The 22,540-nt window shown below is 49.4% G+C and overlaps 3 protein-coding genes and 1 long non-coding RNA gene across 4 annotated transcripts in view; all 4 read right to left on the reverse strand.

Annotated features, from left to right (window-relative positions):
* LOC309341326 overlaps window positions 1-22,540 on the reverse strand; it is a 223,062-nt gene that overhangs the window by 116,765 nt on the left and 83,757 nt on the right. The window lies entirely within an intron of this gene.
* LOC309340586 (uncharacterized protein) lies at window positions 289-22,257 on the reverse strand (the record flags this gene model as incomplete). The annotated part of the gene is given in 6 exon segments (XM_081859473.1): window positions 289-405; window positions 5,161-5,606; window positions 5,609-5,857; window positions 5,860-6,054; window positions 7,817-7,898; window positions 21,346-22,257. Coding segments are annotated over 6 exon segments (2,001 nt in total).
* On the reverse strand, window positions 9,606-11,834 carry LOC309341034 (ubiquilin-1-like). Its single transcript, XM_081860437.1, has one exon. It carries the CDS (start codon window positions 11,519-11,521, stop codon window positions 9,674-9,676), a length of 1,848 nt encoding a protein of 615 aa, XP_081716563.1. The 5' UTR covers window positions 11,522-11,834; the 3' UTR covers window positions 9,606-9,673.
* Window positions 16,317-18,181, reverse strand: LOC309341076 (ubiquilin-1-like). Its single transcript, XM_081860527.1, has one exon. It carries the CDS (start codon window positions 17,980-17,982, stop codon window positions 16,585-16,587), a length of 1,398 nt encoding a protein of 465 aa, XP_081716653.1. The 5' UTR covers window positions 17,983-18,181; the 3' UTR covers window positions 16,317-16,584.

The raw sequence follows: 22,540 nt of genomic DNA on the forward strand, positions 1-22,540 counted from the left end.
CACTGCCTCACCTGCAGATGTAAAGGAGAAACAGTGCTGAGTGTCATCAGCATACTGCTGACAACGTACTCAAATCCCACCCAGCAGTTTCATGTAGATGTTAAATAACATGGGGGATAGGACTGAGCCCTGTGGAACCCCACGTTGACACGCAGTCATCAGGGCAGGAAGCAGTTGTTCCCAGAGCCGGGGAATGTGCAGAGAAGCCTCCTCATCAGGCTGTCACAATTCACCACTCAGAGGCAGCAATAAACAGTGACAGCAATACATACAGAGAGCCCCTTCCTGCTATGCCCCATTGGTCAGGGGTGGGGCTCCAGTTTTGGGACTGAGAAACGCCCCCGCCCCTTGCAAGAGGAGGCGCCTGGCCGCTTCCCGAATCTGCTTCGTTTTAACCCCGTAGACTGTTGGTTTCTGCTCTCTTCACTGTGCAGCGAAGTGCTTGTCACAAGACAATGTTTACATTCCACAGTCAGAGTTACTGTTGGAGTTTTCCCACGGGAAAGGGAGACTGGATGTGACGTACACTGGTTTCCTGTTTTTCACTGTTCTTTGCAGTTCAGTGTGTGCTTTAGAGGAGAGAGGATGCTTTTCTCTGCTCCGGCAGAGGCAAGATGTTTTCTGTAACATACCAGCTTTGAAGTGTAAATAAAGCAATATACAGTGTGTAGCACGTACTCCTCATCCTTCCGCTGTGCACGGGACTGCTGCTTATCAACAACATTTGGTTCTGGGCCCAGAAAAACGCAGTCATCTTAAGAATGGGCTCCAGAAGTCGAATCGGAGTGCCGGCAAAGGATCGGAATGCAGGGGGACAGATCGGAACGGAATCTGCTCTGCGCGTCAAGATGATTGATGAGGTATGTGCTACTGCTCCGGGCAGCCTGCCAGCTTCTAATAATGGCTTTATGGCTGGACTTTGAACTTTTAAAGCCGTTTGCCGGGCAAAGTTACTATGCGGGGAAATCGAAAGTAACTTTTTAAAAGTGCTCTTGGAGTAAAGCAGCTGCAGAAGTGACGCAGCATGGATATAAGGCAGCATAGAGAAAGCACTTTAGAACTTTCCTTTTGAACTTGCCTTTGGAATGAGGTTTGAAGCAGCTGCAGTTAAGCAGAATGGCACAGGCTCACAGAGGCTGTTTTGAACTTGCCTTTGGAATGAAGCAGCACAGACACAGCTTGTATAAAGCAGCATGATTTAAAGCAGCAGAGATGACGCAGAAGGCTAATGCCAGAGTCATGATGGCTAGCTGCAGAAGGCTGGCTGAGGCAAGTGGGGAATTTGATACCACTGATCAGCCAAATGCTCAACTCACAGTAGCCTGTGATACTGCCATGATTCAGAATCAAGCAGACCGGCGGGGTGCTGGCTGCATGGGCAAGTGGGAGACTTCACAGACGTCATCCCATAGTGCAGTGGAACCACCTGATGGCGCCAAAGCTTTGAAGGCAGTGAAATGCTACTCGTGTGGACGTCTAGGCCATATGAAGAGGGAATGCAAATATCCCAGGGCCAAGACAGAGCAGCGCAGCGAAAGCTCATCGCGTGGAAAAGGCCGAGGCAAAGGCAAAGGTCCAGTGTCCAGGACAACGCAGCACAAGGCAATGGTCTCACGCTTCACTCCAAAAGATGCAGAGGTCCAGAAGACGTCTAGATCTTTCTTCGTGGTTGATTCAGCGGCAACGCACCACATGTGCAACGATAAGCGACTGTTCGTGTCTTTTACACCGCAGGAAGGTGCGATTCACCAGGCGGATGACCACACGATCCCCAGTAAAGGCTACGGAACTGTTGTTCTTCACAGTTTGGACTTATCGATACAGAATGTGCTTTATGTGCCGGATGCCAAACATAATCTGCTCAGCGTTGGACAGCTGAATGAGCGGAATATTGACGTTTCCTTTAAGAACAAAAGGTGCATCATCACAAAGAAAAATGATTATGTATTGTATGCTGAATATGTTGATCGTTTATATGTTTTGTATTATGATGATGTTGTGCAGGATGACACTTGTTGCATTGCAGGTACTAACAAAAGTTTGCATGCAGAATGTATTCACGATTTTCATCGAAAATTTGGTCATTTGCATTTTGAGGCAGTATCTAAGATGCCTGCCTTAGTTGAAGGTATGACTATTAAACCCTGCAGGTACCACATGAAGTGCAAGGCATGCGCAGCAAACAAGGTAAAAATGGCTGCGAAAGGTAAGGTGTCTAGTAGGCAAGCTACAGAACCATACCAAATTGTTCATGCTGATTTGGTTGGACCACTAGCGCCCTCTTTGGGAGGAAACAGGTACTTCATGGTTCTCATTGATGCATTTTCCAGGTATATTTATGTGTACAATCTCAAGCAGAAATCAGAGGCTTTTCCTAGGTTTAAGGAATTCTGTGCTTGGTTGGAAAATGTGCATGGTAAGAAGGTAAAGACTCTTTTCAGTGATCGCGGGGGAGAATTCACTTCTCAGCAGTTTGAAGCTTTTCTGACTGAGAAAGGAATTCAACACGATTTGTCTAGTCCTCGCTCGCCATGGCAGAATGGACTTGCGGAACGAGCGAATCAGACATTGCTTCAAGGGTTAAAAACCTTGCTGCATGATGCAAATCTACCAGAGAGTTATTGGGCCGAAGCTCTCTCATGTTTCACTTACAGTTATAATCGCAGGTTATCTTCAGCGATTGGTTGTACCCCCTATGAGAAGATGTTTGGCAAGAAGCCATACATCAAACACATGAAAATTTTTGGTTCTGACATGTGGGTTCACTCACCACAAAATTCCAAGTTAGACAAGCGTGGATTGCATGGTATCTTTCTAGGTTATCAGAAAGGGTCTTACAGAATAATGATGACTGACTCAAAGGCAATTAAGCTCACAAGAAGTGTTGAGTACAATGCCAAGTGGGGGGAGAATGTGGGAATTTTCCAATGTTATCCTGATGACAGTGATGAGACTGAGGATAGTCAAAAGCAACCACAACAACCCACACCCACTGATGAAGGTTCTGATTCTGAGTCTGAAACTGAATCGGGTGATTCAGAGGATTTCAAGAGTGCGAAAGCCTCTATGCGACCCTCTGAAAGCTCTGATCAAGAATTGGAGGAACCATTGTTCACAATAGGCCACTTTTCTCCTAAAAAGGAAGAGGAAAGTGTTGAAGACCTAAGGCTAATTCGCAGGTCACAAAGAGCCACAAAAGGCAGACCTCCAAAGAGATTTGCTGATGAGTTTGCTAAGATAGCAGTAACAGCTGTTAAAAGCTCCAAGAAGGTATTTGAACCTTCAAGTTTCCAAGAAATCCAGGATTTGGATTCAAAGGAAGCTGAGCCATGGTTAAATGCCATGAAGGCTGAGCTTGATTCCTTGGAAAGGAACAAAACATGGGACCTAGTTCCAGTAGTTCCAGGAATGAAATTGCTTGGAAGCAAATGGGTCTTCAAAGCGAAGACTGATCAAAATGGCAAGATAGTCAGACACAAAGCCAGATTGGTAGCCAGAGGTTTTGCACAGGTACCAGGTGAAGACTATCACGAGACCTACTCACCCACAGTGAGGTATGAGAGCATTAGGCTTATGCTCAAGCTAGCTGCAGAGGAAAATCTACACATTAGTCACCATGATGTAAATACAGCTTTTCTGTACGGATCTCTAGATGAATCACTTTATATGCTTCCACCTGATGGCGTACAGGTAAAACAGGGATTTGTTTGTGCTCTGAAGAAGTCCCTTTATGGTCTCAAACAAAGTGCACGGTGTTGGCACACAAAACTCACTGAAGTATTGTTTTCTCTAGGTTTTAAGCAAGGGAAAGCTGATCCATGTGTATTTGTCAAAGAGGAGGGGCAAAAGAAACTGTATTGTTTGTTTTATGTTGATGATCTTTTATTCTTTTGGAAGGATGTCACAATGTACAATAACGCCCTAGCTCAACTGAAAGAGCACTTTGACATGAAAGATCTTGGTGAGGTAAACAACTACCTATCTCTGGAAATAGAGAGAGATCAAGATGGTAACATTCTAGTACACCAGTCACGGAAAATTGCTGATGTGTTAAGCAAACTAAACCTGATGGATGCTAACCCTGTAGACACACCGATGACAACAGGTTATCAGGTAGATGACACTGAAGAAGCATTTTCTGACACTACACTGTACAGAAGTGTGCTAGGCAAGCTAAACTTCATTGCCAGATGTTCAAGACCTGACATTGCTGTTAGCTGTAATTTGCTAAGCAGACAAGTCAACAATCCTGCTGTTAAGGATTGGAAAGCTCTGAAACGCATAGCGCGGTATTTGAAAGGCACTATGCATTACAGACTGAGATTTAACAATCAGAAGTCTGGTGGTCTTGAAATATTTGCAGATGCAAGTTTTGGAAGTGACACTACAGACAGGAAAAGTACGTCTGGAGTTTGCTATATGTACAATCAGGGTCTATTTGATTGGTCATGCAAGAAGCAAACAACAGTTAGCTTAAGTACTTGTGAAGCTGAACTGAACGCACTGTCTTATTCACTTAAAGATTGTGAATGGTTGTTACAATTGTGCAAAGACATGAAAATTCCTGTCAAATGTCCAATCCAGGTTTACCAGGACAACAAAGCATGTTTGGCTTTGCTGAATTCTGAAGGTTGTAAGCAAAGCACAAAGCACTTGCAATTGAAGTTGCAACATGCTAGGGAACGTATTCAGAAGGGACTCGTAACGGTGTCCTATATGCCAGGTAATGAAATTCCTGCTGATGTATTGTCCAAGATTGTATCAAGGGATCAACACTGTACCTATGTGCAGAAGTTGGGTTTGTACTGATATTGTACGAACACGCTGCCCAGTGATGTTCACAGAAAGGGGGAGGATGTTGGTTTCTGCTCTCTTCACTGTGCAGCGAAGTGCTTGTCACAAGACAATGTTTACATTCCACAGTCAGAGTTACTGTTGGGTTTTCCCACGGGAAAGGGAGACTGGATGTGACGTACGTTTCCTGTTTTTCACTGTTCTTTGCAGTTCAGTGCGTGCTTTAGAGGAGAGAGGATGCTTTTCTCTGCTCCGGCAGAGGCAAGATGTTTTTTCTGTAACATACCAGCTTTGAAGTGTAAATAAAGCAATATAGAGTATGTGGCACGTACTCCTCATCCTTCCGCTGTGCACAACAACATAGACGATGGGGTTGAGCATGGGGGGCACAATGACGTAGAGGTTGGCCAGCAGGATGTGGACGTGGCGAGGGATGTTGTGCCCAAAGCGGTGGGTGAGGAAGGAGAAGAAGGCCGGCGTGTAGAACATCAGGATGACACAGAGGTGGGAACCACAGGTGTCCAGGGCTTTGTGGCGAGCATCCTTGGACGGGAGCCGAAAGACGGTCCTGAGGATCAGCGAGTAAGAGATGGCGATGAGGACGGAGTCGACCCCCAGGGTGGACAGAGCTGCTGTCAAGCCATATACCACATTGGGGGTGATGTCTCCACAGGCCAGGCGAGCCACACCCATGTGTTCACAGTAGGTGTGCGGGATGACGTTGTGGCCACAATAGGGCAGCCAGAGCAGGAGGAACACAAGGATGACCATGGCGAAAAAGCCCCGGAGGACACAGACTACCCCAATCCTATCACCACGCGGGTCAAAATGGCCGCATGCCTCAAGGGGTTGCAGATGGCCACGTAGCGGTCAAAGGCCATGATCATCAAGATGGCTGACTCCACGGCAGAGGTGAAGTGGATGAAGAAGACGTGGGTGAGGCAGGCGCCGGAGGATATGGCCCCAGCACCGAACCAGAAGATGCCCATCGCTCTGGGGATGGTGGTGCTGGAGAGGACCATGTCGGAGGCAGCCAGCAAGGAAAGAAATACATGGGCAGGAGGAGGGCAGGCTCTGAGGCGATGGTGGCCACCAGCATGAGGTTGCCCAGCAAGGCCACCAGGTACATCCAGCAGAATGGGATGGAAATCCACACGTGGAAGTCCTCCAGTCCTGGGATGCCGGCTAGGAAGAACCAGGGAGGGATGAAGCTGCTGTTGTAGTTGGGAGCAGACATGGCCAAGTGAAGCTCCCTGAGCACTTCATTCATTTGTTTGTTGTGGGTTCGAGCCCCATGTTGGGCAAAAGGTTCCTGCATTGCAGGAGCTTGGACCAGGTGGCCCACATGGTCCCTTCCAATGCTACAAGTCAATGGTTCTATGCTTTCAACATTTTTTACTTGCAAACCTCAGAAGGAAGATGGTCCCTGCTGCCTACAATCTAAGAGGCATGCTGTGAAAGGCAAACGGATTGGGATATGTTTGGACTCCACAGAGTGGGATGTGATGGGGACAGGATGTTTGTGTTACATGAAGTGGGACTATTGTCCTTTGTTCTTTTCTCTTTGCTATCTGATGCTAGAGAGAGAGGGAGCCATGGTGCAGTGCTCTGTGTGTGTTTATATGTAAATAAAGTAGATTAGCCAAATTGCTGAGTTGCTGAGGTCTGTTACACAAGCTGTGAAGACTCCGCAGAGCCCTAAGTATGCTGGTGTCTGTTGACATCGGTCGCTTGTGATGTTCAGGCAGAAGAAAGCTTTTGAAGCTCCCGAACGAACGACCAGGAGGGAGAGAACATGCCAGTCGGGCATGTTTCTCTGCCAGGGTCCTACTCGAGTGTAGGATGAGCTCCTGACTGTTGGTGGGTGCCCCTTTGACTTGACGGACTCATCAGGGTGAACATTGGCCAATGGGGTGCCAGGCCAATGCAGCAGGGAGAGAGGAGTCTTAGGAAAACTTGTGTGAACACAGCGTTCGGCTGTTAACTTGTGCAGGTGATGGAGGTAGAAATTATCCCCATCTGTTAACAAACTCCTGCCCAGACTTAATTTGATTTGGTTACATTGCTTAGTTTTGCAGATCCCAGACCCTCCAAGCGGTCCTATTTTCCAGGGACGTCCCTGATTAACAGAAGCCTGCTTTTCCTTAGGAGGAGAATGTCCTGCTTTTCCTTAGGAGGCCCCTATTTTCATTGGAGAAATATTGGAGGGTATGGAGTTATGCGACCTCCAAGCTCTCTGAAGGCACTCCTGTAATAGGGAAGGTTTTTTTCTCCAATGCTTACTGTTTTATTATGTTTTTAGATATGTTGGAAGCTGCCCAGAGTGCTGGGGCAAACCAATAAGATGTGTTGGGTATAAATATTAAAATTATCATTATGGAATGGGCACATGAAGAGTTGTTACAGTTCCACAGAATCCTTTCACAGAATCTCATATGCAATATTACAGGATAGTGGATCTTATACCATAGTAATTATAGCATAGTTATAGCATAAGATCCACTATCCTGTAATATTACATATCAGCCTGTTCTACTGATGAAGCCTAGGATGGTGAAACAAGCCTAATATTCCAGAAATCCTTGTCTTAGACTCTGTGAGAGGATTCTGTGGAACTGTAACAACTCTTCATGTGGATTATTGGACTCTATGAACAGACAGGTGGAATGGACACTTATACATGTATGGACCTTATGCATGAACTGACTAGAGAATGAACTGTTCCACTGGGTCTTCTGCTTTTTTCATTGAACTTTATGAAACTTCTGCTGAAATCTACAATTTGATACAATGAATAGTATACCTTATTTATTCAAGAGTACAGCTGGTTACATCTTTTGTGTTTATTAAGTGGATATGGAGACAACGTTGGCACCGGGCTTGTTGCTGGGTGTGTCCTCTCATGTTCGTACCTTTGTTATGTGGGCTGCTGTTTCTGGGAAGCGGGTGTTTCGGGGTGGAAGGGCTGCATGCAGGCAAGCAGGGATAGGACCACCGCACAAGGCATGTGTGTGAGACCCACCATTGCCCAGGATGAACTGCAAAGCAATGGTCGTGACGCTGGAGTGGCTGCAGTTGGCAGGCATCAGGGACAGCTGCTTAACCTAGCAAACATGGGCATCCAATAAAGTGGGGTGCTGGAGATTCAGGACAAAATAAAGGTCTTCCTCATGCTGAACTATGGAACTTGGCTGCCACAGGAGGCAGAGATGGGCACCAACCTAGTTGCTTTAAAAGAGGATTAGTCGAATTCATGGAGCAGAGGGCTGTCAATGACTATGAGTTGGAGGCACCAATGCTTCTGAATGCCAGTTGCTGGAAACCCCAGGCAAGGAGGGGGCTCTTGTGGTCGACTCCTGCTTGTGGGTTTCTTGCAGGTATCTGGCTGGCCACTGTGAGAACAGGATGCTGGACCAGATGGGCCATTGACCTGATCCATAGGGATATAGGAAGTTACTTTATACTGACCCAGACCAGTAGGTCCCTCTAGCTCATTATTGTCTACACTGACTGGCAGAGACTCTCTACGATTTCATACAGGAGTCTCTCTCCCAAGCCTAACCTGAAGGTGCCGGGCACTGAACCTGGGACCTTCTGCAGGGGCAGATGTTCCACCATTGAGCTACAGACCTTCCCCATAAGCAGAGTTGTGTTGGATCAGGCCAATAGCTCATCTGATCCAGCATCCTTTTCTCACCCACCTGTGGAAAATAAGCACCACTTTCCTGCCTATGGCACACTCACGTGTGCTCTGACCTGTTGTGCAACTTGAGGATTGACACCACATGGTTGCCTACAGTCTAAAGTGAAAAAGCAGATTAAGAAGACCAATCTGGTACCCAGGAATTATCTACTGCAAGAGAAAGCAGTGGTGCTCCCAGTAAAGGCCACTCCAGTTTATCAAAAGCCTCCTTCAAGCATAGCTTGCGTCTGCTGGTTCTGCCTTTGATGGAGCATCACAGGAGCCCAGCTGGGGGCCCAGACACCTTCCTGTGAATTGTTGGGGGCTTTTCTTTCTGTGCAGAGATGCTGACCCAAGAGGGACTTGCCCACAGGATATGCCCACCCCCCTTTCATGGGAAGATGTTCAAAGTGCAGACCCTGGTTGGCGCTGAGCTCCCCACCCAGTCCCAAGACCCTGCAGAGTGTCTGCACAAGCAGGAAGTTTTGCAGCACGGAAAAGGCACCAGCAAACTAAGACTTCTGAGGGAGCTAAGCTGCTCACTTCAGCAGCTTTGTGTGCCCACCCACACAGCCACCCAAAAGGATGTGGGTGAAAGGAACTGAAGCCCTTGCCCACTAGGCCCACTGAAACCCTTGGTCCTGGGTATCTTAATGCTCTGTGACAGAAAGATATAAGCCAACCAGAAGGAGAGAGAAAGAGAAGGCTAGAAGCAGCTCCAGAGCTTTGGCTGAGACCAGCACAACAGCTTCCCAGCTGGAGTCCTGAAGTGCTGGAGGACATCCTGGGTCAAGGCAGCTCCTCAGCCAAAAATCCCTCCAGCATTGTCAATGAAGTTCCAGGAGGCCAGCAGGAGACCAAGAGGGGCTAAGGGCTTTCTGGACAGCTAGGACGGACCCAGCTAGGGTGGACCCAGCTAGGGTGGACTCCTCTGTTCCCCCTAAGACCGAGGGAGCCAGAAAGGGCCCCGAAGGTGATGACGCAGCACACACCTACTTCCTCGGTGGCTTTCAGGCATCTGCTGAGGATGGTTTTTAATGTAAGGTCTTCCTTCCCTGACTCTTATAAGCAGAGCCACCTCACCCCTAAGAAAACCCAGCCTGAGTAAAGGAACACTGAGGCAACGCCATTGTAATATCCACCATGCTGACTTTAGTGTGTCAGGTGACCCTACAAGAGGCAAAGGTAAATCTGTTGCTAGGATGCACGAGAGTTCGTAAGCTTTTCAACCGCTGCACCAATATCTCCATCTGTGTCAATTAAAGCTTGCAGGTTCAGTTCCTGGTTCTGGAAGCCCATCATCTGGAGCTGCTGCAGCTGCATCTGATAGAGGACCACTGGAGCTTGCTGATCCATTTCTTCGTCTTCCTCCTCCTCCTCCTCCTCCTCTCTTCCTCCTCTTCTTCTTCTTCTTCGTCGTCCCCGTCTTCTTTCTTCTGCTTTGGATTCGCTGCTTTCTAACTCCAGGCTTTCGTCAGCCGAGATGAGGCTCCCTGCTTCCGAGGACGGGCTCTCTCCCTCGTCAGAGTCTTCCATGCTCTCGGGCTCAACGTCCGGGTCCGTCAAGGCTTGGAGGAAATCGGGCACTTCTCTTGTCAGGGTCAGCAGGCTCATCTGCAGCTGGAGGAGAGCCTGGACCGCTCTGGGGTTGGTCAGCAGTGCAGCGGCCTCTGACCTCTCCAGTTTTGCAGGGAGCTGCTGCACCCACCCTTGAGGCAGAGAAGCATCGTTACTCTCGGGGGAGTTGCAATGGCTGAGGAATAACTGGGTAGGCCCATCTGGTTTCGAGAGGGCATTGGACATGTTCTGCATGAACTCCAGGTTCTCTGTGAGTTGGTGAACCATGTTCTGGATGCTTTCGGACTTGCTCAGCTCAGGCCGGACTCCCGGGCCTAAAGCAAGCAGGATGTAGCCCTGACCAGCATCATTATTGGTACCATTGAGGTCACTGTTGCAGAAATTGTCGCCACCACTGTTGTTGGACTGAGGAGCCCAGGGATTTGGCAGGGGCTCTCTGTTTTCTGTCCGGGCCAGAGGGCTGATCCCCCCAGAAGGGGGCTTGTTCTCTGACGGGGCAAACGTGTTGCCCTGGAACTGGGCTTGAACTGCGTTCAGCATGGGGGCCTCTATGTCGTTGTAGAGCTGCTGCAAGGCACTGTACCCACCTGGGATGCTTTCGAGGTTGCTCAGGGCTCGGTCGTGGTTCCTGATGATCTCATCCATCACCGCCGGGCTGGTGGCCACGTCGATCATCTCCCGCAGGAACTCGGAGTTGTTGAGGATATGGTTGATCTCAGGGTTCTGCTCAGCCAGCTGCTGCATCTGTGGGACGGACATGATCATCTGCCTGACCTGCTCGGTGTCACCAAAGAGGTTCTGCATGAAAGGATGCTGCATCACCTCGCTGATGAGCTCCTGCCGGGTCATGTCCTGCTCGTGGGCCTCGCCCACAATGTCAGACACGTCCATGGAGCTCAGGCCCAGAACGTTCATGCCAGTGACGCCAACGAGGAAGCCCAAGAGAAGCGGGTTGTTGTTCAAGGTGGAGGCATCCAGGTTCAGAGTGACCATCTGAAGCAAGAGGTTCTCCATGGTCTGCGCAACCAGCTTGTGGCATGAAGCCATCAGCTCTTCCGGCTGGTTGCTCCACTCGGACAGGTCAAGGCTGTGATCCGAGGAGGCCTCGCTGGAGAGCAACATGCTTGTGGGGGGCACGGGCAGGAAGGCAGTGGGGCCGGTGTTTCCCGGGGAGGGCACGGGGTTCCCCGACAGCCTCCTCTGCGACTTGATGAAGAGGTGCACCTTGGACCCACTGACAATCTTGTGCTGCGCCAGAGTGTCCTGGTCCTTGAGGATCTCGCCGGCAAAGATCAGCGACAGCTGCTCCAGGGGCATCTTGAAGCGCTCAGAGATGAGCTTTTTGAAGTCCTGCACCAGGGTGCTCTCAGCCACCTCAAAGTGCTCCTTGCGCTTGAGGGTCTTGACGGTCACCTTGATGACGCGGGTGCCGGCGGCAGCCCCGTGGGGCTTCTTGCTCTCGGACATGGCTGCTGAGGAGCAGAGGTTCAGGGAGAAGGAGGAAAGCGGGACGTCTTCTTTTCCTTCCGGTGTGGCGGCGATGCTGCTGCTGCTGCTGCTGCCGCCACCACTTGTTCCCGTAGAGGACGCGAGAGGTGGGAAGGGGCCAGTGGTCTGCTGCTGCCCCCCTTTGTCTCAACACTAGCCAAGGCCAGAGCGCACATAACAGCGAGATGTTGCCTTCCTCTTCCGCTTGCTCACAACCTGGCAGGCACCTTCATTTTCCTCTTCTCCCCTCTGCTGCTGCCAGAAGACACGGCCTCTCTGTGAAGCTGCCTGGACTGTGAGGTCACCGCTGACCTCACAGAGAACCAGGAGGGGAGGCCCTGGTGGGCCAGGCCTCCATGGGTGCCCCCCTCCCCAATAAAGGGGAGTGCAGTGGTGCACTTAACTGGAGTGATGGGGGGGGAGTGTGCTTTCGTTGCTAAATTTTTTCTTTTTAAAAAAAAATTATTGGGAATTTTATTTACAACATAACATAGAGCCCCCACCCCCCATAGAGAAATCCACCCTCATTAAACGTGAACATAACATACAATAAGCATAACATAAAGGTAAAGGTAAAGGGACCCCTGACTGTTAAGTCCAGTCACAGACGACTCTGGGGTTGCGGCGCTCATCTCGCTTTACTGGCCAAGGGAGCCAGCATACAGCTTCCGGGTCATGTGGCCAGCATGACTAAGCCGCTTCTGGCGAACCAGAGCAGCGCACGGAAACTCCGTTTACCTTCCCGCCAGAGCGGTACTTGCACTTTGATGTGCTTTCGAATTGCTAGGTGGGCAGGAGCAGGGACTGAACAACAGGAGCTCACCCCGTCACGGGGATTCGAACCGCCGACCTTCTGATCGGTAAGCCCAAGAGGCTCAGTGGTTTAGACCACAGCGTCACCCGTGTCCCTAAGCATAACATACAACAATACAAACAACCAAATAAAAGACTTTCTTTATCCTGTATCTGGCTTCCTTATTTACTTCTTATAAGCTGTTTCCTTTATGAATAATTATTAAGATTTTTCTAATTATAACTTAAATATCCACAACGTCTCCTGGAGACATTAATCGAAACAAGTCCAGGTATGTATTTTAGGGCACTGTTTTGTGAAGTATTCTCTGCATTCACCCCATGCTTTTTGAAACTCTTGTCTAGTGTGATCTCTCATTGCTCTGTTAATCTAGCCAGTTCAATATACCCTAACAGTTTGTCTTGCCATTCCTTTCATTGCTAAATTCAATGACATCTAATGACCTGGATGTTGGAAGATTCAGGACAGATAAAAGCAGCACAGATTTAAACTGTGGAACTCATTGCCACAGGAGGCAGTGACGGCGACCAACCTGGATGGCTTTAAAAGAGGATTAGATGAATTCGTGGAGGAGTTGAGGGCTATCAATGGCGACCATCCAAGATGGCTGTGCTCTGTCCTCCACATTTGAAGGCAGCAATCTTTCTGGATCCCAGTTGCTAGAAGCCACAGAAGGGGAGAGTATTGCTTTTCTTGTGCTGGAGTTTTCCTTGGAGGTTTTCCATGGGGCTCTGAGTGGTCACTGTGAGAAGAGCAGCACTCCTCTTCTGTTCTTGGGAATTTGCTTATTAGGCCAGGCAACCTCTGCTAGGCTTGTTGCATTGCTTGCTTTTACTTACATTCCACCTGGCCTTTGGCTTGGAATCAATTTGATTCCGTCCCCCTCTTTCTTTTTTTCCTTTCTCCTCTGTGTTGGAACTCCTATTTGGGGACTTCCCTGGCTTTTTTCTGGCCCATGTAGGACCAGTCTGGATAGTTAGCCTTGGTGAAGACTTGATGTTTTTATCCCCCAAAAAGTTTTTGAGTGAGTTTCCAAAAAGTTTTTGAGTGAGTTTTTAATCTTGTTTTTCAAGCTGTATTTCAATCAATTGTTTTTATATTTGGTGTTAGGCACCCTGAGCCCGGTCTTGGCTGGGAAGGGCGGGGTATAAATAAATTATTATTATTATTATTATTATTATTATTATTATTATTATTATTATTATTATGACACACCCTTTTCCCACAATGTGTTGTGTCCAAAGGGGCTGACAGAAAGCATCCCTAACATCAAAATAGAGAACACTGGGAATACAAACGTATGAAATGCAGAACACACCAGTAAGTTCAAAATAACAAAAGTCAACTATTTAGCAAACACAGAATAAATTCAGTTCAATTAAAACAAAATAAAACCCCAGCCCATTAGGCTTAAGGACACAAATACAAAGTGAAAATGTAAATTAACCAACAATAAAGTTTCTGGTACTGGCCTTGCTGCTCTGCAAGGAGCCTGGCTTAAACGCACTTCAGAGGGGAGGGCATGCAGCTGGCTCCCATGTCTTTACTCCAGAGGAGGCTGGCAGCAGCAAAAGGTCAATCTCGGGGAGGACAATGATGGTCCGTGTCTGCCTCAGCCTCCTCAAAGTACCAGCTGCTGGTGCAGGTCTAATTGCACTTCCCTCCTCCTCGTTCTGTTGAAGGGGGCACTGGATATCTGCCCCCAAAGTCTCACCCTATTGGCACCAAGTGGCTGAGGATTTAATACATTTACACACAAGTTTTCAATAACAACCCTTCCCAAAGAGGTTTCAGAGATACCACAATGTCACATTCAGGGTTCCCCTTCTTTCTTTGAATTCTAGGAAGAAGAGCCAGTGTGGTGTAGTGGTTAAGAGTGGTGGACTCGTAATCTGGTGAACCGGGTTTGCTTCCCCGCTCCTCCACATGCAGCTGCTGGGTGACCCTGGGCTAGTCACACTTCTTGGGCTTCCCATCGGGGGCATTGGGTTGGCCAGTGTGAAAACAGGACAGCAAGCTAGATGAACCCTCTTTGGCCTGATCCAGCAAGCTTTGGCCTCTTGCATGATCAACAGCAGTGGGATTTACACCTAGGAAAAGTCAAGACTCCCAATAGTTTGGAAGTCAGTTCTAATGGAAGTGTCAGGGTTGGGTAGCACCAGGAGCCAACTGTCCGCAAGAAGTCCTGGAGAAGATAGGCATTTATTTATTTATTTATTTGTTTGTTTATTCATTCATTCATTCATTCATTCATACATACATACATACCCCGCCCATCTGGCTGGGTTTCCCCAGCCACTCTGGGCAGCTTTCAACAGAACTTTAAAAACAGAATAAAAGTTCAAAAGCATGTCAAAGTGCAAGTAGATAAATAGGTACAGCTCTGGCGGGAAGGTAAACAGCGTTTCCGTGCGCTGCTCTGTTTCGCCAGAAGCGGCTTAGTCATGCTGGCCACATGACCCGGAAGCTGTACGCTGGCTCCCTCACCAGAAGGAAAAGATGAGCGTCGCAACCCCAGAATCGGCCACGACTGGACCTAACAGTCAGGGGCACCTTTACCGTCTCCACAGCAGCCTTGCAGAGCAGGCCTGGAACACATGGAAACCCACAAGTGATGATGTGAGGATGAGTGGGTGGTTTGGCTCCAATGTGGACCTGCTTCTAGCATAAGGTTGTCTAGGCAGCAGCCAACTTCATCTGAAGCACAGAACAGCTAGTTGTTGCTAGATGCCCAGAAGGAAGATGGGAACCACGATGAAATAAACCAGCCAGCCTGCTTCCCCAGACAGCACATTTATTGTAGCGTAGCCACCCCTTTGTTTGCTTTTTCTGTGGCATCTGCACAGCATCAGGAACAAAACATCCTCTTCTTAGGTTTTCCCTTTTTGGCTTCCATCCCCTCTAGAACTCAGAAGATCCACCTTTTAAAGGTGCAATGTCCCAAAGAGTGGATGGCCCATGGCATTGCTTTTTAGCCTGTTAAGAACTATATAGTCATTTCCCAAATTGGTCTCTGTGTTCCCCTCTTCATGGCCTGCCTCTCCTCTGTAGGAATTGGCTCTGTCACCCCAACTCTTCCCTTTCCAAATATCATTGTGACCATATCACTCCCTCCTCCTTTGCTCCCTCACTCCTAAATTGTCGGCAAGTGGGGACACAGACATGACCGAGAGTGCAATGGCGAGGGAGGGTGTGCTTAACCCTTTCTCCTCTCAGGAGAACCAGGGTGGTGCAGTGGTTAGAGTGCTGGTCTAGGACCTGGGAGAGCAGGGTTCAAATGCCCCCACTCTGCCATGAACTTCACCGGGAGGTGAGAGCCGCTGCCTCTCAGCCTAACCTACCTCACAGGCTTCTTGTGGGGATTAAATGAAGAAGAAGAAGAAGAAGAAGAAGAAGAAGAAGAAGAAGAAGAAGAAGAAGAAGAAGAAGAATAGTAGTAGTAGTAGTAGTAGTTTGGATTTGATATCCCGCTTTATCACTACCCGAAGGTGTTTCTGTGCACTGCTCTGGTTCGCCGAAAGCGGTTTAGTCATGCCGGCCACATGACCCAGAAGCTGTCTGTGGAGAAATGCTGGCTCCCTTGGCTAATAGAGTCAGATGAGTGCGCAACCCCAGAGTCGTCCACGACTGGACCTAACGGTCAGGGGTACCTTTACCTTTAAGGAGTCTCAAAGTGGCTCACAATCTCCTTTCCCTTCCTCCCCCACCACAAACACTCTGTGACATGAGTGAGGCTGAGAGACTTCAGAGAAGTGTGACTAGCCCAAGGTCACCCAGCAGCTGCATGTGGAGGAGCGGAGACGCGAACCTGGTTCCCCAGATTACGAGTCCACCACTCTTAACTGGGAGAACCATGTGACCACCTTGAATTCTGCAGAGAAAAAAGATGAGATGCAAATGCAGCAAATTAATTGATTAATGGTTCCAAATAAAATAAATAAATAAATAGGAGAGCAGTAAGACTGTTGGCTTTTGTTTATTACATTGCGGGGACATTAAAGTCAACCCATTTCAGAAGCCCCAGCCTACCAGAGGAGACCTTTTCATCGCCCTCACAGTCAGAACAGCCTCCGGTGGCCCCCCAACTATTCAGCAAGAAGGGGACCCCTTCCCTCCAAGCCTCCTCCTCTTGTCCGTGGGCAAAGGGTCTGTCTGGGCTTTGTGGTGGCACAGCAAGTTTATTCTTGGGAGGGAGAAGATTTGAAGCTTGCCCAGGAGTTGGGTGGTCTTATTCAGAAGTGGCCGACCCCGGGCAGGGGTAGCCATTGACCCAGGGGCTCACCCCCGTGGAGTAGCCTCTCAAGCGCAGCATGAACCAGGGAACCAGCACAGGCGCCTCGGCCATCAGCGCCTGGAGCCCTTGTTCCATCTGCACCCAGGCCTGGATGGCTTTGGGGTTGGACATGGCGGCCACCATCTCTGGGCTCTGCATCTGCTGGGAGAAGTGGAGGACCTGCTGCTGTGCCTGCTCCTGTTGGGCCACCGGAGGCCTTTCTGCAGCCCGCAGGGCGCTCTGCATGAGGGAGAAGATCATGCGTTTGGTGTAAGCATTGCAGAGGTTGACAATCAGCTTCGGGATCTCGCTGGCATCCGGTGGTGGGAGGCTGCCCAGGCCAAACGCCCCAGCCCCGGACGTGGGCGGCAGGTTGGGCATGGAGGAGCTTTGCCCTGGAGGGGGAGCCAGGCTGCTGAAGGCAGCAGTGCTCTCCTCGCTGCAGGTGCTGTGGCTGCTGTGGGAGCTGTGGCAGAGGGGCAGAGAGCCCACACGATCCAGGCTCTCCAGCTGGGACCCATGGCTCATCCCCAGGGTGGAGGCGAAGAGCTCCTGGATGGCGTTCAGCCCTGGTTCTGGTAGCTCACTGTTCAGCTGCCTCAGGGGGTTGTCCCCTCCAGGGATGCTGCCGTGGAGGCTGATCAAGGCTTGGTCTGGAGCCTTCAGGTCCTGGAACATCTCTGGGTTCTTTGCCAGGTCCACAATCTCCCTCATCTTGTCCAGGATCACCCTCATGATGTCCATATTGTTGAGTATGTGTCTGATGGCCGGGACTTGCTGGGCCAGCTGCTGGATCTCTGGGTTGGCCAGGATCACCTGCCGGACCTTCTCGACAATCATCTCTGAGGTGGGCACCAGCTGCCACTCGGAGCTGGAGGGGGCTGCCTCAGGGGACCCCCAGGAGCCCCGCAGGCTCGAGCCAAATGCCGGGGAGGGAAGGCTGCCCTCAGATGGTGTCAGGGCAGGTGGCATAGTCCTGGGAACATAGGGAGACTGAGGAGGGTCTTCCAGGTCCCTTTTGAGAGTCCTGATCACCAGGTGTACAGTCATCCCATCCGTGATCCCGCAGTGGCGGAGCGTGTCCTTGTCCTTCAGGATCCTCCCAAAGTAGACCAGCACCAGCTGGCTGGTGTCGCAGGAAAAGTGCTTGGCAAGCTCCTCCTTGAACTGCTGGATGGTGCTGAGCTCTGGGAGCAGGAACTGGGCGCTGCTCTTGGGGGACTTTGCCGTGATGCAGATGAAGTTGGGGTTGGAGGCGAGGATGGGGCAGGCCTCTGGGGGCCCTTCCGGGTCTTTGTCCATGGTTTCCATGATGCAGGGAGGAGGAAGAGGAGGAGGAAGAGGGGCTTGCATGGGAGAAGCGGGGCAGAGGCGTCTTGCTAGGCAGAGAAGGTGCCTGGGGAAGGACGGCACTGCTTAAGTCACCTGCAGGACTGCGCTAAGACAGCCACTGTGGTTGTGGTCCTTTAGGAGAGCAGCTGGCTGCCCCATACACTGGCGCTGGGGTATGGCAAGCCTGATGGCGCTCCCTCCCTGGACCTTCTTCTCTCCCCTCCCTCCCTCCCTCCCTCCTCCTGAGCGAAGGAGCTGCTCTCCACACGGCAGGCACATCAAGGAGTGGGGGGGGGTCACTGTGACATCGCCAGTGATGTCAGCAATGATGTCGCCGCCACCCGCAAAGCTCTTGGTAGCTGGCAGAAGGAGCCTCCAGGAGGGATTGCAGCCCTCAGGTCCCCTCTGGAAGGGACAGGGCTTCTGCTCTGAGGCAAGGCCACCCGAGGCCAGGTCCTAGAGTTACCACTTCATAGAATTGAAGAGTTGGAAGGGATCCCCAAAGGTCCTCTATTCTGACCCCCTGCAATGCAGGAATCACAGCTAAGGAATCTCTGACAGATGGCCACCCAACCTCTGCTTATAGGCCTCTAAGGAAGGAGAGTCTGCTGCCTTCTGGATGAGTCTGTTCCATAGCTGTCAACTTTTTCCTTTTTTTAAGGGAAATTCCCTTATTCTGAATAGGATTCCTTGCAAGAAAAGGGAAAAGTTGACAGCTATGGTCTGTTCCACCGTCCAGCGGTTCAAGTAACAAAATACTTACTTAGGCTCTCCTGGTGTGTGCGCTGGAATCTTTTTGGGGCCTGGTGGGGAGCTTTTATCCTCCTAGGCTTTTCAGAAACTCATTTTTTTCATGCATTTCAGCTTAAAAAACAGCAGCCCTCTTTTACTCTCCCCTTTGGATTTTAAAGCTTTTCATACTAATTTCTTTTTTTAAAAAAAGAAGAATACTTTATTTAGAATTCAACAATAATAAAGGGAAAAACCACAGTAGTTGTTACATCAATTCATTACAATTAACCTGATTTTAACAATATACAAATAGTAATAGAAAAATTACACAACATCACTTTTAACTTACTGAAGTTTTCATATTACACTTTTTTCTCTTTATCTCTTTCTTAACAAATCAAAAAGAGAAAGGCTAAAAAAGGAGGCACAAAAAAAGAAAAGGAAGAAGAAAAGGGGGGAGTGGGGGAAGGGAAAAAAGAAGGAAACAAAACAAAACAAAATAAATATATTTGACTTCCGAGTAGACTCGTTGTATTATTTTTTTCTACTATTTTTTCACACACAGTTCCAATATGATAGAATACTTTATAGTGATTTTATGCTGCTCTATGATAGCATTATATCGGTCACGCTTGGTGTGGATTGTTTTAGGGTTAGAATTTGAATATTGCATTTCTATTGATTCCCCCCCCCCCCCGACAATGGGTGGTGATAACATTCCAAAGACGGAGGGATAGTGAGCTAGATAAACAGAATACATTTCTCTCCTTTTCCAAACCGTTTCCTGTGCCTGACGAGCCGCAGAAAAGATTCCTTCATTGCAGGGGGTTGGAATAGACAACGCTTGTGGTCCCTTCCAACTCTACAATTCTATGGTTCCATGAGTTCCCTCATCCTAAACAATCCTTACCTTTCCATCCTCTGGACAAGACCTTCCTCACTGCACTGCACCAAATATCATATTACCGGCACAAAATAAATGTTACATCTCTCTCTCTCTCTCTCTCTCTCTCTCTCTCACACACACACACACACACACACACACACCACTTCTTCTTCATCATCATCTTCTTCTTCCTCTTCCTCTTCTTTCTTCTTTGGTGGCCCCTCGTAGCCAAGTTAAAACATGGTTTTAACAATGAGTCTGTAAGTGTCTGTGGAGGCCAATTCTGGATCCACATGCCCTTCCACAGGGGGGGACATTGGTTTCTGGGTGGGAGCAAGCGTGCCTTCCTCTTGGCACGTTTCTCCTTTGCGTCCTGAGTTCAAGCATCTTCAAAGTCCATGGCACCTTTGGTCAAGGCTGTTCTCCAACTGGAGCGCTCACAGGCCCGTGTTTCCCAGTTGTCAGTGTTTATATTACATTTTTTTTAGATTTGACTTGAGGCAGTCTTTAAACCTCTTTTGTTGACCACCAGCATTACGCTTTCCCTTTTAAAGTCCGGAATAGAGTAGCTGCTTTGGAAGACGATCATCAGGCATCTGCACTCGCTGGATCATCACCTTGTCGTGGTGAGTGGGCTTACATGTTCCTATGACCCTTGTGAGCGAAGCCATCGGGAATCTCGTACTCCCAGCAAGGTCACCCAAAGCGGTAAGGTCAAAGGGAAGGAGCCAGACAAAGAATGATCCAAGAAGTCCTCAAAGGCAGAACAGGTGGATGATAACAAGTGGTATGTTACAATGGCTGTGAAGGCGGATGAAGGCTGCAGCAGATAGGAATCTACTGGTTTGTCGTGACTACTTCATACCACCGGAAAAGAGCCCTACTGTGAAGACTGTGCGTTGGTCAGCGTGCACTGATCTACACACATAAAACAAATTCACGCACAGGCATCTTCCAAAACACACACACACACACACACACACACACACACACACACACACACACACCTAGCAGCTCATCTGTACAATTCTTGATGCATTCTGCAGAAGGCACATGCAGAAGACGATGGTAGGGGCAATCTTTTCTGGAAAATATTTGTATTTCGAGGAGTTTAGTGATCTGACATGGTCGTCTCTTCCTGCCTCTCTTTACCTCCCCTCTCTGTCTCTTGTTCTGCTCTTTGATGACTGAGAATAGCCTTTTAATGCCCTGGTTTGTGGAAGGAAGTAATAGTGTTGGGACCTTCCTTCTTTGAAGTGAGACATTGGAGAGGTGGCTAGTTAAGGAATCATCTGCGCTAGCTAGTCGGGCAAGGCACGTAGGCTAACAAGTTAGCTATCTGTAAATCAAATGGTTTGGGGGCATAGCTCTCAGAAGCTCATGCAACCTGAGGCCACCTGGGGTCCCTTCACCACTTCTCGAGGGCTTCCCAGTGGCAGATTGAAGTGCTTCCTTGGTAATGTATATAATGCTTATTGTTTAGAATAAAATCTTTAATCTTCTCACTTGTGCTTGTATTGCTTCTGAATCTCATCAAAAGAACCATCTGCATTTGGCAAGACAACAGCCTAGCTCAGGGTGCTGAACTCAGCACTGCTATGGCTACTCTTGGTATATTAAAAAATGTAGATGAATACATCAGATGGAAACCTCTCTCCCTTCATTCTAGGGATCGCCCTCCATCCCTTCAACTTTCCTTGTCAGTGAATGGGGAGCTGCTTTTAGGTAACTGGTCTGTTGAAACATTGGTGGAACAAGCTGCTGACTCTCCGCAGGATCTCCTTGGTCTTCACCCCATAAACAATGGGGTTCAGCATGGGAGGGATGAGGACATACAAGTTGGCCAGTAGGATGTGAACATAGCCTGGGATGTGGTGGCCAAAGCGATGGGCAAAGAAGGAGAAGAATGCAGGTGTGTAGAACATGAGGATGACGCAGAGGTGGGAGCCGCAGGTGCTGAGTGCCTTCAGGCGAGCGTCTTTGGAGGAGAGCCGAAACACAGCCCTCAGGATCAGACCGTACGATGCTGCTATCAGCACGGTGTCCACACCGATGGCCAAGATGGCCACCATGAAGCCATACCAGATGTTGACCGTGATGTCGGAGCAAGCCAGCCGGGCGATGCCCATGTGCTCGCAGTACGTGTGGGGAAGGATGTTGTGTTGGCAGAATGTCAAGCGCTTGACGAGGAAGATGACCGGGAAAATCACGCAGAAGCTTCTGACCATGGCAGCCAGCCCAATTCTCCGGATGACTGAATTGGTCAGCAAGGTGGTGTAGCGCAGCGGGTCGCAGATGGCGATGTAGCGGTCGAAGGCCATGGCCATGAGGATGGCCGACTCGGCGATGAAGATGCTGTGGATGAAGAACATTTGGGCTAGGCAACCTTCGAAGGAGATTTCCCCGGCCTTGAACCAGAAGATGGCCAGCATTTTGGGAGCGGTGGAGGTGGACAGAAGCAAGTCAGTGACAGCCAGCATGGAGAGAAAGAAGTACATGGGCTGGTGGAGGCTGCGCTCTGTGAAGATGATGAACAACAGAGTGCTATTCCCCACCAGAGCCACAATGTACATCAGGCAGAAGGGGATGGAGATCCAGATGTGAAAGGCCTCCATCCCTGGGATGCCAGTCAAGATGTAGGTGGTGGGGGGCAAGGAGCTGTGGTTGGCTGGCAGCATCTGGGGCCTCGGAAGGGCTTCCTGGTAGCTGTGGTGGATGTAAGTAGGAATCCGTTCCCTCCCCAGCAGGCGCTATGGATGGAAGACAGTTCACAGGGAAGAAAATCTACTGGGATCCGGAACAAATCCTGAGGAAGATGAGGCAAGCATGTCTTCTGCTGCTCCAAAGGGGAGGACCCGAACTGATGGATTCAAACCACAAGAACGGAGTTTCTGAGTAAGCATTAGAAATAACTTTCTGAGGCCAAGAGCTGTTCGACAGCAGAACAGGTACCCTCGGTGG

Source organism: Podarcis erhardii, assembly GCF_964252035.2.
Source record: "Podarcis erhardii genome assembly, chromosome: 4".
Lineage (NCBI taxonomy): Eukaryota > Metazoa > Chordata > Lepidosauria > Squamata > Lacertidae > Podarcis > Podarcis erhardii.

Excerpts from the sequence above, each read along its gene's own strand:
- LOC309341034 (XM_081860437.1), bottom strand. The coding sequence starts at position 11,521 with ATGTCCGAGAGCAAGAAGCCCCACGGGGCTGCCGCCGGCACCCGCGTC.
- LOC309341076 (XM_081860527.1), bottom strand. The coding sequence starts at position 17,982 with ATGCAAGCCCCTCTTCCTCCTCCTCTTCCTCCTCCCTGCATCATGGAA.